This window comes from Apis cerana, linkage group LG8, assembly GCF_029169275.1.
Source record: "Apis cerana isolate GH-2021 linkage group LG8, AcerK_1.0, whole genome shotgun sequence".
Taxonomy (NCBI): domain Eukaryota; kingdom Metazoa; phylum Arthropoda; class Insecta; order Hymenoptera; family Apidae; genus Apis; species Apis cerana.
This window is the reverse complement of record NC_083859.1, coordinates 5,239,769-5,255,207: the sequence shown is the minus strand read 5'-3', so window position 1 is coordinate 5,255,207 and position 15,439 is coordinate 5,239,769. Positions and strand designations below refer to the sequence as shown.

At 27.3% G+C, this 15,439-nt stretch overlaps 2 protein-coding genes across 3 annotated transcripts; both read left to right on the top strand.

The window, feature by feature from the left end:
- Positions 1 to 12: 12 nt before the first annotated feature.
- LOC107995374 (uncharacterized) lies at positions 13 to 4,853 on the top strand. Of its 2 annotated transcripts, XM_062078258.1 has the most exons (14): positions 64 to 203; positions 269 to 662; positions 786 to 1,053; positions 1,132 to 1,370; positions 1,465 to 1,595; positions 1,685 to 1,788; positions 1,877 to 2,017; positions 2,080 to 2,225; positions 2,323 to 2,730; positions 2,826 to 2,914; positions 2,988 to 3,124; positions 3,276 to 3,323; positions 3,400 to 3,957; positions 4,282 to 4,853. In XM_062078258.1, the coding sequence occupies exons 2-14, from the start codon at positions 447 to 449 to the stop codon at positions 4,506 to 4,508; spliced, it is 2,712 nt and encodes a 903-aa protein (XP_061934242.1). In that variant the 5' UTR covers positions 64 to 203; positions 269 to 446; the 3' UTR covers positions 4,509 to 4,853. The 2 variants fall into 2 exon arrangements, with proteins under 2 accessions (XP_016908331.1, XP_061934242.1); XM_017052842.3 differs by having other exon boundaries at positions 13 to 662.
- Positions 4,854 to 5,527: 674 nt separating this feature from the next.
- On the top strand, positions 5,528 to 14,053 carry LOC107995366 (uncharacterized). The gene is made up of 10 exons (XM_017052836.3): positions 5,528 to 5,906; positions 7,293 to 7,457; positions 7,798 to 7,962; positions 8,349 to 8,519; positions 8,769 to 8,877; positions 9,964 to 10,117; positions 10,191 to 10,323; positions 11,529 to 11,699; positions 12,224 to 12,646; positions 13,151 to 14,053. Exons 1-10 carry the CDS (start codon positions 5,828 to 5,830, stop codon positions 13,405 to 13,407), a joined length of 1,827 nt encoding a protein of 608 aa, XP_016908325.1. The 5' UTR covers positions 5,528 to 5,827; the 3' UTR covers positions 13,408 to 14,053.
- The last annotated feature ends 1,386 nt before the right edge of the window (positions 14,054 to 15,439 follow it).

Sequence of the window (15,439 nt, the reverse complement as noted above, 5' to 3'; positions counted from 1 at the left end):
GAATGACAGTATTACCACTCTTAATACGTTTTGTAAGCAAACTTCTGTCATATAATTATTTGAAATGAATTTCAAATGTTCTAATTATTATAACAAGTTTTTATAATAAATTAATAAATAAGAATGAAGAATAATGTTCTTAAATATTTATTGAATTTTTGCTATTTTAATATCATTAAAAAAAATCATAAAATAATTAAAAGGTTAGAATGAATCAATATTTAAAAGAAATGTGATATTTTATAATAATTATTTATTGAATTTCCAGTTTGAATAAAATGTAGCATTCGTCAAAATTATTGCATTAAATAACAATTTTGTTAATTTTAAATAAACAAAATTGTTCATTTAAATCATATAAATAACATCTATTGAATATAAAGAATTAGCAAAAAAAATACATTAAATTTATCTTTTATGTTGTTAAATATTATAAACAAATTAAAATGTTTAAACGAGTAGAAAATAATGGTGAAAATGAATTTTCTCTACCTGCAAAACGTCCAAAGTATGATATAAAGAAAGGGAGTTTGTCAGATACTTCTATAAACAATAAAGATTCAAGAAATAAAAAATATGGAAGAGATGATATTTGGGGAGATGATTTTGCAGAAGAGGATATTGAAGAAATGGATTTTATAGCTACTCAGGCTTGTTTGCAGGTTTTATATATATATATATATATATATATATATCTTTATCTTTATCTATATATATATATTTTTATGGCTTTTTAATAAATGGCTTTTAATAAATTTATTTATTATATTCATATTATTTTTCAGGATGATAATATTGTAAGTCAATTAGATATAGATAAAAAATCATTTATAGAAAATGCAATACCATCTACTAGTAAAATTAATTTAGATAATAGTAATCATAAAATATCAAAAACTTCTACACATGTATTAAGTAATCAAAGAAGAAAAGAAGAAAACATAAAAGATATAAGTACTGTAGTTTCTGTTGACTATAATGAATTTGAAGATAAATTAATAAATAAAAAAATATATAATTCAACATTTAAATTAGATGACAATGCTACTGCGGGTAAGTAGGAATTTCTTAGGAAATCATAATATTTTATTATATTTTTGCATATTATTGAAAATAATATCATAATATCAGAATATGCAAAAGAATTGGAGAAGTTAAAATATGAAAATCAGAAGTTATTAAATGACTTCATAACTAAAGAAGGAGAAGCTGTATTTTTACGAAACCAATTGCAACAAACTCAGTTAAGAGCAGAAAATGATAGATTGGAAAAAACACGTTTTATTGAAGAACAAGAAAATCGACATAGATCGGAAATTAATACCATTTGTAAAGAAAAAGAAAATTTAAAAACACAACTTGAATTGCAAGTTAGTAATTTATTGATAATTAATTTTTTTATAATTCTATTTTAAATAATAATAATATATATATAAATAATATATTTTTTTCTTTTTATTATAGACATTTGAAATAGGAAATTTAATGGAACGTTGTAAATTATTAGAAAGTGGAAATATTAAATTAACAGAACCACATACTATAAATTTAAATCTTTCTATGAATAAAAATAAATTTAGTTCACCAAAGAATCGGTAAATAATTCTTTAGATATTAAAAATAATAATAATAAATATTTTTTTTAAAGATAAATATTAAAAAAATATTTAATAATTATTTTTAGATCATCAGTTTCAATTATGAAACCAATAAAAGTTAAAGACACTTATGTACAAACTAATAAAATGATTAATAAAAACAATCATTTTCTCAAAATATGGAATCCATGTAAGAAGATTATAACTTAATACAAAAAATATTAATTTGTACCATTTATATAATTCATAAGAATGAATTTAATAAGAACATGTTGTAGATTTTCCTCTTGCAGAAATTCCAAAATCAATATACGATCCACCACAACCAGAAAAATCTATAATTGATATTCAGATTATAGAAAAAATAGGAAGACGAAATTTGCCAATTTTACAAGAAGAAGATACATCAAGAATATTTGGTAATATTTTTATTTAAATTATATATTTTATTCAGAGCTTAACTACTTTGTATATTTTATAGAAAATCCAGAATTAGTAAAACCAATAACGACTATGATTAACGATAAAAAATTATCGGTGGAATTTATTATGCCAGAAATAATTGCTCTTCAACGAAAAACCAGCTTAGAACTTGAAGCAGAAGAAACTATACCATTAATAAACAAAGTAAATTATTTTCATATATATTATTAAGTTTATTTTTATATATATTAAGTTTACTTTACTAAACAATATATAAATTTATTAATAATTATATTTTTAGTTAATTTCTACTGCAAGAGAATTAATTTTAAATGTAATAATTATTCTACAAACGATTTCCCAAGCTATGAAAAATGACGATATTCGAGACATGAATGACATTTATTTTTCTTCTTTATATTCGAGTTCTGACTTCAATGGAAAATGCGTGTGTTCTGCTAATGCATGGCACGAATGTGAACGTGGTGTTGAAATTAGAAGAGTGTTTGGCATATTATCGTATGTAAGTGTGGAATCAACTTATCTTAGCAAGTATATTGCAGGAAAAACACGTTTACTCATAGAGAGAGATGAGTCTTATAAACATTATTCCTGTCAAATGATTCGTTACAATACTTGGTTGAAAGAGAGTCAAGATTTTGAAATACTTAAAATGATATTGCAATTCATTGTTTTAGTTGGGACTACGGTAATGTATATTACTTAATGATACATATTTTGATAATTTTTTGATAAAAAAGAATAAATAATTATTAATATTAAAATTGTATTATTTATTTTTAGAGAAGATCTCATCAATTTAGTGGTGTTATATGTGCAATTATGATGCTTATTTACAATGTTCATGAAAAAGTTCAATATTGTTCTGAAGGGTATGTAACTGATATATATATTTAATAAGTTAATATATTTTAAATTTTTTTAATTTAAAATTTTTTGTTCCAGAATGGAATATATTTATCAAATATTTAAAGAAATAATATTTAGTAGACCTTTGCCATATTGTTATACATTACTTAATAATTTGATGATGATTTTTGTGAAGTCTACAACTCATTTAAAGAAACTTTGTATTAATTCACGTATGTAATTTATAGTAATATTAATGAACATTTATGATTCATATGAAAAATATACACTTTATTAGTTTTATGTATATTAACATTTTTAAATGATAAATCTAATAAATTTTTTCATATTTTATAAATAATTACTTTATTATTTTTATTATAGAATCAATGGCAGTGAACAATTGGAAAGGTTCATTACATTTTACTCCAGGTAAAAAAATCTTTTTTTTTTTAAATAAATTCGTAATTCACTTTTAAAACTTATTATCATATCATATCTATTTTAGATGCTTGTCCACTACAAATTCTTTTAGCACAGGAGGAGAATTATCACTTTGATATATTATCTGCAATTGACATTACGGATATATTGTTACAAATTGTACAATATATATTACATACAGACATTATTCCTCTGAGATCTGAAACTTTAAATTCTTGTAATTGTTGTATGAAATTGTTAAGATTCACTATTAAAACGTTGTGTAAATGTTCTGAAGCAAATCTAGCTGCCATTGGAAATTTTAATCCAGATAATTTCCCTGTACAAAGAAAAAGTTCTTGTAACTTAAAGAATATTTGTACGAAACACTCGCTGTTTAACACGGAAACAAATAAAATGTGTATAGGTGAAATATACCAGGATAAGTTTTCAGACGAAAATGCTTGGTCAATTATGAAAAAGAAACAATCAAAAGTATTAAGAGATGGAATAAGATTTTTGTCGCATTTGGCAATATGTGACCCCGATTTTGTAATACGATTGACGGATATCGAAGATTCCTTTCATTTATTTATGAGGAATTTAAATGCTTTTGAAAATTTTATTCTTCATGAAAATGAACGTAAGTATAAATATATTTTGCGTTAGAAAAAGTGTAATGAAACTAAATTTTAAACTTCCTCTTTATTGATATCATTTTTCTATCTTTTTTTATTCTTACCACATGATACGAGTTATTTTAATTTTATCCCTATTTATCGGTCCACGAGAATTTTTATATTTCCGCTTTGTTGCTTACTCATTTGCTCTCGGTCATCAGTAAATTTCAATTCTTTTAATATTTTTGTTAAATTAAATTTTTTCGTAGAATTTTTCATATATTTTTTCATTTGATTTTATCTTCAGAAAATGAAATATTAATTTATTAATTATAATTTTTTTATAGAAGAGGCTATGAATCGAATAAAGCAAACTTTTATTTTTGATAAAACGCAACAATCTGAAATGGAACAATTTATAACAAAGAGTTCCATTAAACAGTTGGATTTATTATCAAATTTTGAAAAAATAGTTGTTCAACCAATATCTGAAAAACCTAAAAAGAATGAAAATTATAATAAAACTTTACTTGCATTCAAATCATTGTTTAGTACTAAAATGGATTTCTCGTAATTTAAAAATTTTAGCAAAAACTTAATCATATATTAAGTACAATAATAAAATCAATATCGAAGACTGAATTTATTTGAATTTGAGTACAATTAATTATTATTTCATGTATATATTATTTTGTGAATTAACTTTGTTCAAAATATCGTTCTATAATAAAAATGTAATATCTCGCAATATTTTATTATGGACGATTCTTTAATTCAAATTAATTGAGTCTCAACATGTATTTTTAAATAATTTTTATCTCCAAATCATTGATTTATTATAATGTAAATAAAACTATTTTATCAAGAAACTATTATTGAGAAATATTTTACAGTGTTAATAAAGTATTTTATATTTTAATTATGTAATGTATTTTAATAATATATCTAACATACATATAATTCCTATTTACATCCCAATCAATCTTTCTTCCCTTCTAAAATCAAAAATTAGAATAAATTATTTATAACTATGATAAAATTTTTAATTTATAATTAAAATTAAAATTAAATAAAAAAATTTATGCACACAAATATTAAAATACGTCGCTTATTGTAATCATAAAGAAACATAAATCCAAATACAAAGATCTTCAAATAAGGATCTTACCTATTATTTTTATGCCATTTTTGGAAAAAATGAATCTATATCATGTCTTCACTGGATTTTATTGATCAAACTTCTAAAGATGCCACAAAAAATAAATATCGCTAATGAAAAGATAAAAAAAAATATATATATATATAAAACACTCTTTGCACGGGATTGAAGGCATGTCTGTGGCGTTGGTTTGGAAAAAAGGAAAAATCCTGGCGCCAGGGCGTGATCTAATCAGAGACGGTCAGTGTTTCTCTCTCCTGGAATTCATTTATCTCTGGCGCAAATGCAATTTGTAGGAATTCTCCTCAAGGCCTGGCAATGTTCGGTGTTGATAACTCCAGCCGGAAATTGATAGTACACTATCACGATAGCATGTCGACGGAAGTGATTTTCCCGCCTTCCGTTCGGAGCGTAATAATCCCAAAGCGCGGCATCCCTGTTTCATTCATAGATGTAGAACGATTCGAGAACCGATTTTCGTTTTTATCCCTCGTCCAGTGTGTATCGTCTTTTCATTCTTATCCTTTACCTCGGCCGTTGTTCACGTGATTCACGATTCGCTGTTTCATTCTTCTTATAATGGATTTTGTGGACATGTGCATGAAAATTTAATCATCGATTTAAAAGCGAAATTGCGAAATCGAAAGGGAAAACGCTGTTTTTTTTTTTTTTTTTGAATTCGATTTATAAGTTATTAGTTACGGTGAATTGTTTCCTTGAGGAATAAAAAAAGGATGAGGATTTCTTCAATAACGCTGTTTCTTCTATTGGCCTTCTTAGTTCAGTGTTCCATTTGCTATGGTGCAGCGACAAGTAAGTCACGAGCAATTCAGATTTTTATGTCGCAGTAAAAGTATATCCTTCATCTTTTCAGAATATCAAATTTTATTGAGGTTGTAAGTAAAAATAATAACTTTTATCAATGAATTCATCTAATAATTTTTTTTCCTATCCCATTCTTTATCCGTTCATTTTAAAAGAATCTTATTCGACGATATAATAATTTATAATGAATTTATAAAATTCGTTATTAAAATTAACGAAGAATAGCTTGATTGCGTTTCATCTAATTTGTCGATTTGATTTTTCATTTTTATTATTTCTTTGCGTTTCATCGATAAAATATAAAAAAGAGAAACGGCTCATCTTCTTCACAGTTTATTTTTATAGCACAAGGAAGTAAATACTTTCGTTTATTGATAGCAATTTTTGTAAGGCGAAGAAACAAGACGAAAGGTTGTTGAACAAGAATTAAGATCCAATTTCATTTGGTTTATCGATTTCTCTCTTTCTCTCTCCCTCTCCCTATTTCTCAATTCCCCTTTATATAATATTGAAAATTACGCGCGGTATTTATTGACAAGTATTGTTACCAATAAAGACCATCGTTGAATATTCAATAATCTGTGTATCGAAGTGTCCGCAGGGAATAAATCAGAAATATCCCGTCCATAATGTTTTTTTTCTTTATACCAAGTCTTCAGTTTTTATTTTTCACGGTAACAAGATAGTTGGTTACTATTTCTCAATATTTAAACTGTTGATTCATTTTAGAAATAATAGTTTTTGTCTTTTTTTAAAGACAGTTTATTAACATTTCATTTTTCTTTGTTATCATTAGATTAAATAATGATATTTTTAAAAATTTAAAATAGTAAAAAATTATAAACAACTGTAGAAAACAAAAAATATAAATTATTGATTAATTATTAAACAAATATTTATTTATTAATATATTACAATATCAGCTTATCGAATAAGATCATATATAAAAAATTCAATTTTTTAATCATAATAATATTACATTGACGAGATATAATTAAGATAAAAGAGTGATATGTATATAATATCCTAACGATAAATTTTATTAAAATTTCATCAATGTGTTTCATTTTCATCAAAAAGAAAAAAAAGAAAATGTTAAAATTTTTAACTCGATAACCATTATAATTTAATATTTTCATTTTCCATTTTATATTTTTCTTTCTCGAAAAAAATAAAAGTAAAAAATATCATAATTCAATAAACAAAATATTCATATTTATTTCATGTTATTTTCCATTATGACCATTTCATTATATTTTTTGTTTTTTCTTTTAAATCATTAATGCTTTTTTAAATTTTTTCCTTTTAAATTTAATTTATCATACGAAAAATCCTATCATAAATAATAAAAGTAAATTAATTTATATTTTCAAGCTGCAAATAGATGTCCCATGGTAAAGCTGGTGAATGGAAGAGTTCGATTGAGGGTCAGAGGAAGGATCATCAAATTTAGTTGTTACGACGGTTTCACTCTTGTGGGTACCAAGTATGCAACTTGTTTTCGAGGCCAATGGGATACACCTACGCCCATATGCGTCAGTAAGTACAGTTTTCTAATCACACTTGATAAAATTGTTCAGTTAAAATGCTCATTTCGTTGTCAATTGTGAAGAACTTTGAGCTTTCGACATGATTAAAGTTCACATGTATGTCGTATTCGCACCTGAATTTTCTCGTATAATTTAAATAATTTATGAATTAATAATATTGATAAATGATTACTATTTAATTTTAAAATTTTATAATTTTACATTTTAATAGTAAAATTTGAAATAAAATTGTAAAAAAAAAGAAATAAATAAGTAGAATAAATAAAAATAAAAATACAAATTATCACTAGAATTTTTCAATAATTTTATTAATCATCTTATTCTAATAGATGCAGAATGTCCTGTACCACAAACACCAGAGCATGCTCTTATAGTGCCTAAATATAATGGAGCAATATTATTATATTTTTGTGAGCCTGGATACACGTTATTTGGTTCACACGAAATCTATTGCAATGGAAAACAATGGAATGGCACAGTGCCTTATTGTCGAGGTATTTATATATATATATTTTTCTTTTTTTTTTACTTATTTGTAATAAATAATATTGGAAAATATTTCAAATCAATTTTATTAATTTATTAATTAAATCTACAATTTTATAAAGTTTGAAGTTCTTATCTCATTCATTCATCCTTCCAGGATTTCAAAAGAAATCAATAAGAATCAATAAGAATTTTTATGAAGTTTATATAATATTCTAAATATATTAAAAGTCTAAAATTTATATCGAATGATTTCATTGAATACTTTTCATTAAAACAATTTAATCAATATTTAATTTACGTAATAATACAATATTAAAGTAAATTATTTAAGTAAATTAAAAAAAAAGTTTCTAGCGAATTTTATTATTAAATTAAACACTTATTTAATTAGACACAAATGCGGCACCCCCGACGCAATGCGATTTCGAGAAACCGGATCTTTGTTGGTGGGAGCAAGATCCACAGCACGATTTCGATTGGCGGCGACACAACTTCGAGACACCAAGCTCGCATATAGGAACTGGTCCAACTCATGATCACACATTGGGACCAGGAAATGAGGGTATTTTTTTTTTTAATCTATCTTATACCAAACAATTTCCACATATAAATTGAAACGATGATAAGTAATGTGTTGTGAAATATTTCAAGTTAAGAGAAAGATCAAGAAAAATAATAACAGCTAATAAATTTAGATTTAGATTTAGAAATTTATATTTCAAAAATTAATCCTGGAAAATTATTATTTTAAATAAATTTTTGTTCAGAAGGATATCAAAAATCTTAGTGCCATTCAATTTTCCTTTTCCAGGTTATTACTTATACATCGAAGCTTCTGGTCGGCTGCAAAATGATTCTGCAAGAATTATTTCTCCTATTTATAACGCATCGTATACGGACTCTGGCTGTTTCTCATTCTGGTAAAGCAAAATTTTTCTAAACGTTGACATACTTTTTATCAAAAAATTAGATTAAGATATCACTGGTGTAAAACGAAAATTTCTTCAACTTTGATCTTCTCGAGTTTTGAAATTAAATTATTAATTTAAAACTAGATAATCACTTACTGATAATTATTCACACATATATAAATCTTCATAACTTCGAAATTGAACATTTTTCGAATAATTAAAATTTATTGAAATTGCAAGATACAAATTGGAAATCGTTCATAATTCATGCAAGTTCTGAAAATAGAAATTTTACATGAAATTTCTCTCTTTCTCTCATTTGTCAGTAATAATTTCCATTATTTTACTTAATGAAGTCGTAATTCAATTTCGTTTCAAAAACTCGAAAAATGCAGTTTGATAATTTTTTAAAGAATCTCGTTTTTTTTAAATTATTATATGATTATTATATTTCGATTGAGAAGATCGTAAATTAAATATTTTAAAAAGATACGTTTTTTATATTTCACAATATGCTTGGAAATGAATTTATTGCAATTCAACACGTTACAAATTAACAAATAACAAAAATTCAAAGTGATTTACAGAAAAAAAACGAGGATAATATTTTTGATGGATTATTTCTGCGTTAGTTAATATTATAGGTCGCATAAGGGTTGATAAGAGTTCATTAGAGAACGACCATGTCCTCAATCATCATTTAAATATATAATTCGTATGTTGGAGATGACGTTCGTTAAAAGAAATTATGAGAAAATTATATTAAATTTATTTTTACGATGTTATATTTCGAAATAATATTTACCACGATTAAATAATAATTTAAAAATCGGAGAAAATTGAGAAAATTTTGAATTTATGGAATTTCGAGGTTTGGAAGAAAATTACTTTTACACGTTTTACATATTTGAACTTTTGAATAATGAATAATTATAATATTTAATCAATAATACTAATTAATAATAGATAAAAAATATATGATATTAGATAGATTCATCACTTCTCACTGTGATGTTTATTTATTATAGGTTGCAATGTTCAATTTATTACATTATATATATAACTTATTAAATATTTATATTTTCAAAATTTTAGGTATCACATGTATGGAGCAACGATAGGTGCTCTGAACATATACTTCAAACAGGAAAACCTCTTACCTCGTTTGATGTTCACCAAGGAGGGTGACCAAGGAAACCAATGGCTGCACGGTATTTTCAATCTTCCCAAGGCTAAAAAAGGTTTTCAGGTAATGGAACGGAAAAACGAAAATATAAATTTCAATTTCTTATTCTCTTTATACTTTCTTATTTATTCTTTAGATTATAATCGAAGGAGTACGAGGCAGTAGCTATGTGAGCGACATCGCCGTGGACGACATAGCCATTTTACAGGGAGACAAATGTCGTATCGACAATAAAAATGAAACTGTGCCGGTTACCGAGAGCGACGATGGTAATTCAAATAGAAGTATAATTTTTCACGATGAATCTAAGACCCCAAGACGATGATAATTCGTTCGAATTATCTTTTAATTAAAACGCCGGACAATAGGCTACGATTGAACAATAGAGGCGAGAAACGTGGCAAGTTGCGAAACTAACGGAAACATAATGAAATGGCGTATCAACTCTTGGATTATTGCGAATATAGGAGTTGCAGATGAATTGTTTCAGAATAGAGGCAGAGTTTAATAAGTGTATCTGAGGGAATGTCTAATATTGATTTTATATTATTCTCTTTTTAACTCTCATACGGTATCGTTCGATTATATTCACATTTGAAATAATACATATATTTTCCACGTTATGTTGCAAGTTATATTATTATAAGTGTACGAGTGGAAAATTATTTTCTATTTTCTGTTGTTATTAAAAATATAGATTGATAATCTTCTCATATCACGTAATTTCCTTTTGTATTATAACAATTATGTATATGTACCTGCGAGCATTTATTTATTCCCATTTACATGAAAATCAGTAGTGCAGTTATTAGAATATTCTACGTACGTCACATTGCATACATTACAATATCCTAGATTAAAGAAATAATTCTATACCAAACTCTTCATCAAAGCACACATTATATTAACAAGATAATTAACATTTATATTAAAAATATAATTTTATTATTAATATTATTAATATTATTATTAATATAAGATCCATAAGATATCTTTAAATTGTAATTCGTAATTCTATCTTTTTTACAAAAATTTGTTCTTATAAATTCGTTAAAAATGTGATAAATACAAAAGATTATAATTAATATTATAATCGATATTTTTCAAATATCCAAGAGTTGTGTTAAAAGCAAATATATTTAATCATAAAATCAAATACGAAAAGAGTTGATTGTGGGATCGATTGTAGTAAATTAAAAAAAAGAAAAAAATCGTTTTCTCTTCTTATTGTATAAAATACGAGACACATGACATGTTACAGTTTTTTCTCTATCTTCGATCTTTATATTCGATAATCGATTCAATTCTTTTTATAGCGTGCAATTATTCTTCGTATCGATAATTTTACTGGTTGAAAGAACCTTTTTTTTCCCTTTTTTTTTTTTAAATAAAATATGGCATTTTCTCCCCATTTTCGTTTTATATGTCGAATAAAAGATTTATATCTCATTCGAAACGAATGTTGTTTCCCTAGATCAAATCGAACTGGTGAACGCGCAGCAAACTTGCCGTGGAAGATGTAAAAATAGTGTGACATACAATTTTACAACTTCGATGCCACCCACGCCGGAAGTCTGTCTCTGTACCCTCGATTGCGAAGAACAGTCAATGTGCTGCCCGGATTACGCTGAGTATTGTGTTCTAGGTGAGTGGATTGAATCGATGTGATTTCTTTTTTTTTTTTTCACGTATCTCATCATCCCTCGATATTTTTTCCATTCCGATTTAAAATTAAATACGAATCGCTACAATTGTAACAATCGCGAGCAGACTGTGCATATTTATTTATTCAAAGAAGATACAAATATACAATACAATGCTTAACGAAATAAAATAAATTTCTATCTTCAAAGTTTCCATTATTTTTTTTTTTATTATTATTACATTATTACATTTATCCTTTCTTTATTATTTAAAATATCGTTTTACCAAGAGATTAAATAAATTTCTCTTAATAATTTTAAACAGAGTAATCCATCCTAAGACATTATCATATGTTTTTTATTAATTTTCCACAAAATAAAAAGCTCTTCCAACAACTATCTTGATAAAAAGAAAAGAAAAGAAGTTTGCTTGAAAATTTTGGTTTTGGAATATATCATTTATTATTCATCTTACATATCTTATCATTTATTATTCACCTTAATGATTCGCTATTTCAATTCGTAGCTGAGACCGAAGAGATGATCACGGCAACCGAGCAGATCCCGACTACGAATCACGAAGGGGCGGTAGTTTTCGTTCCACCCGCGAAAAAGATCACGGCGACCGACGTGGCGACAGTGAGGACAGGTTTCTCGATAAATCCAAAGGACGATATCGATCCTGTCACGTTGAGGCCGTCCACCAGCACCACGTTGAAATCATCGTCCACGCGGAAAGTGGAGAAATCGACGAGAATTACCAAACCGCCTTACACAACAACAACAACAACAACGACAACAGCAACAACGAGGACAAGAACAACAAGAACAACAAAAACAACAACAACAACTGTCGCAACAACGAAAATTGCACAGACAAAGGAGACGCCGTTCGTTCGGCCCACCACCACCACCACCAGAAGATACGGTTCGGTGAACGAGAAACCTGGTAATAAATCATTCTTACAATACATTTAATTACCAAAGTTTGGCCAGAATTTTTGGAATTCGATTAGATCTTCGAGTTGGAAGGAGAAACAGGGATGAATGTGAAGTGTTCGCTCGTACTTGGAATTTAGATTGCGCTTCAGTTTGATCATGCTTCGCTTGTTTTATCACGGTGCTTGGTATATTGTAGTGTTTGAGCGCAGAACGGTTATTGCGGTAGTTCACGGGTTGTTGTTTATTCGAAATAGTTTATTTCGGTTTCCTGCGTGGGTCGAAGGAGTATATAGAATAAAGAAAGACTGATGGAGTGATTATAATTTAAATAATTAGGATAGATTTTTTTTTGAATATATATATATATATTATAATTTAATGTCAAAGATGGTATTTATTAATTTCAAACGCTTATTCATTGAATTGAATTTCTCGCGTGTTAATTAAGAAACGATAATAGAGGATAGGCTCAGAGATTTGAATGAAAATTTATGTAACAATTCCCCCGCAGATTCAAATGTGAGGAGGCACGATCCTGAAATACATCGGGCTTCGAAATTCAGCTTGCCAGGGATAATCGGTGTAGTGGTTGGAATTTTAACCGGGGTGGTGATCTCATTATTGGTCGCGACCATAATCGTCAGACGAAGAAAAACGTACAAACGTGGAACTAATGGATCGGCTCTCTCGGAGGATAGCGACGTTCGATTTTTAACGTCAGACGAGATTTTGGATTTCACGTTAGCCAGACCCAGTGACGAGACGTAAGAAATTCCTTTTTTTTTATTTTTTTTTTTTACTTTTTATTATTATTATTAAGAGAGAAAGAGAGAAACTAGTGGAAAATGGGTTATGGACGATACGGAAGAAGAAAATGATTGAAACTTGCTCTGAAAGTTCCATGACTCGTGACTGTATGTAGGACGTACAAAATCTACTCTATTTCTGCAAAAGTATTTAAATATATTAAGTATTAGTTATTGTGTATTTAATAAGGAAATGAAAATAATAGTAATCAGTGTAAGATGTGTTAGATAAGGTCTCTTTTTCCATTATTTCCACGCGCTCTTGCTTTGGAAATGTTAAGCACGATACATTGATCAATTGATTTATTTTATTAGTATCGCAGATATATTTTATACTGTGATGATTTTTTTTTGATGAAAAGAATATTCGATGTATCGACTGCTTCTTTTGGCTCTTTTTTTCCGTATGATTTTGTTGTTTCTAATTAGCTTTTCTTTTTTTTTCGAAATTTTATGTTACCATTGATAATTTCGTTTCGCAGTATATATTAGACTAGATCGACGATTTATTGATATTTGCAGCGATTAAGACTAACGATATTGTATATAGTAACGATATTTGTTATAAAGAGTTGTGTAAACGCGAAATAAACATTGATATTATTTAATTTCTGCTTCAGTTCGTCAATCCAATTCCCCGATATATTTTTCCAAACTTTTATCATCGCGATCCAAAATACAATTGAAATCAATAAGCAACAATTTTACCTTTTATAATAAAAATTTAACTCATCTGAGCTTGACCTACTTACTTTGTATCATCTATCACTTATTTTTAAAATATATTTTAAAATATATCTCGCATCGTTCTTTCTCCCCCTTCCTCGTTCATTTTCATTCTTGAATTAACCTTTTTCCATTTTTACGAATTCGCATCCCTTGCGAATAGCTGGAGATAGGCTCGAAATTCGAAGCTTCGTTCCAAGGGGGGCGAAACGACAGTTCGGTGGACCGTAATTAAGCATGAGATAACGAAACGACACGCGGGGGCGGTTTCCACAAACGGGTCTGCGCTCGTGAAACCGCTCTTTAGATTTTCCCCCGGCCTTATCTGGTCACCTGGTGTATCGATTCGTGCGAAAACGCCGGAGGACTGCACCGGAAACGAGAACGTTTCGGCCGAGGTTGCACACCCACGCGGCCCGGAAATGGCAGACGCCGGTGAGCAAGGATAACGGGCCATACCTTGCGCCAACCGCATCGGTTGCTCTTTTCTCCGTAACTGATTGCGGAAAGGATCGCGATAACGGAGAAACTCGAAACTGCTCCCCCCTCCCCTCCGTGAACAAACGTAATTGACAAATTTATTTCTTCCTCCCGTGTATCGCGGATGCACTAACACCATCGTGATATTGTTTGCCTCTAATTTCACGTTTCAATCCTTTTTTTTTTTTAAGGTGTTTTCTTTTTACTTTCTTTCTTTCTGCTACTTCTTTTACTCTCGTTTATTTTTCTTTTAAGTATTTTTTTGCTTTTTAATTATTCATAATATTTCTTAGTTTTTTAATTTTGATAATCGATTATGATTGACAATAATACGTGAATTTCGACTTTGTTTTTATTTTTATTATCTTGTACTTCCATTGAGATTTTTCTTTTATTTTTCTTTTATTTTAGTTGTATACGTTATTTTACATTTTACACAGACGCAATGATAACTTTGGTGGTAATAAAGTAATGCGAAGCAACAATAAAATGAGGATTAAAGTCAAAAGTATTTATATATATATATATTTTTTTTTTATAAATTCCAATAGAGTTTATTAAAAAATTCGAAATCTTAGCATCTTCAACTTTTTGCGATAACTTCTACTTTATATCTTATACGAGTTCCTTCCGAAGTAAAGGATCTTTTATTAAATTTTTCGAATTGTGTTTCAACATTTTTACGTCACACACTATTTTCTATTTTACGGAATTTTATCATCTAAAAAAATTTTGAAAAAACTTTATAAATTCAATATTACTTCTTTAGATTTTAGAAAAAAAAAGGA

Bases quoted from the DNA above. Each gene is read 5' to 3' on its own strand.
- LOC107995374 (XM_017052842.3), top strand. From the start codon at position 447: ATGTTTAAACGAGTAGAAAATAATGGTGAAAATGAATTTTCTCTACCT. The intron at 2,018-2,079 runs GTAATATTTTTA...TATATTTTATAG, and splicing joins AGATACATCAAGAATATTTG to AAAATCCAGAATTAGTAAAA. The intron at 3,324-3,399 runs GTAAAAAAATCT...TATCTATTTTAG, and splicing joins TTCATTACATTTTACTCCAG to ATGCTTGTCCACTACAAATT.
- LOC107995366 (XM_017052836.3), top strand. From the start codon at position 5,828: ATGAGGATTTCTTCAATAACGCTGTTTCTTCTATTGGCCTTCTTAGTT. The intron at 7,963-8,348 runs GTATTTATATAT...TTATTTAATTAG, and splicing joins CACAGTGCCTTATTGTCGAG to ACACAAATGCGGCACCCCCG. The intron at 10,324-11,528 runs GTAATTCAAATA...TTGTTTCCCTAG, and splicing joins GGTTACCGAGAGCGACGATG to ATCAAATCGAACTGGTGAAC.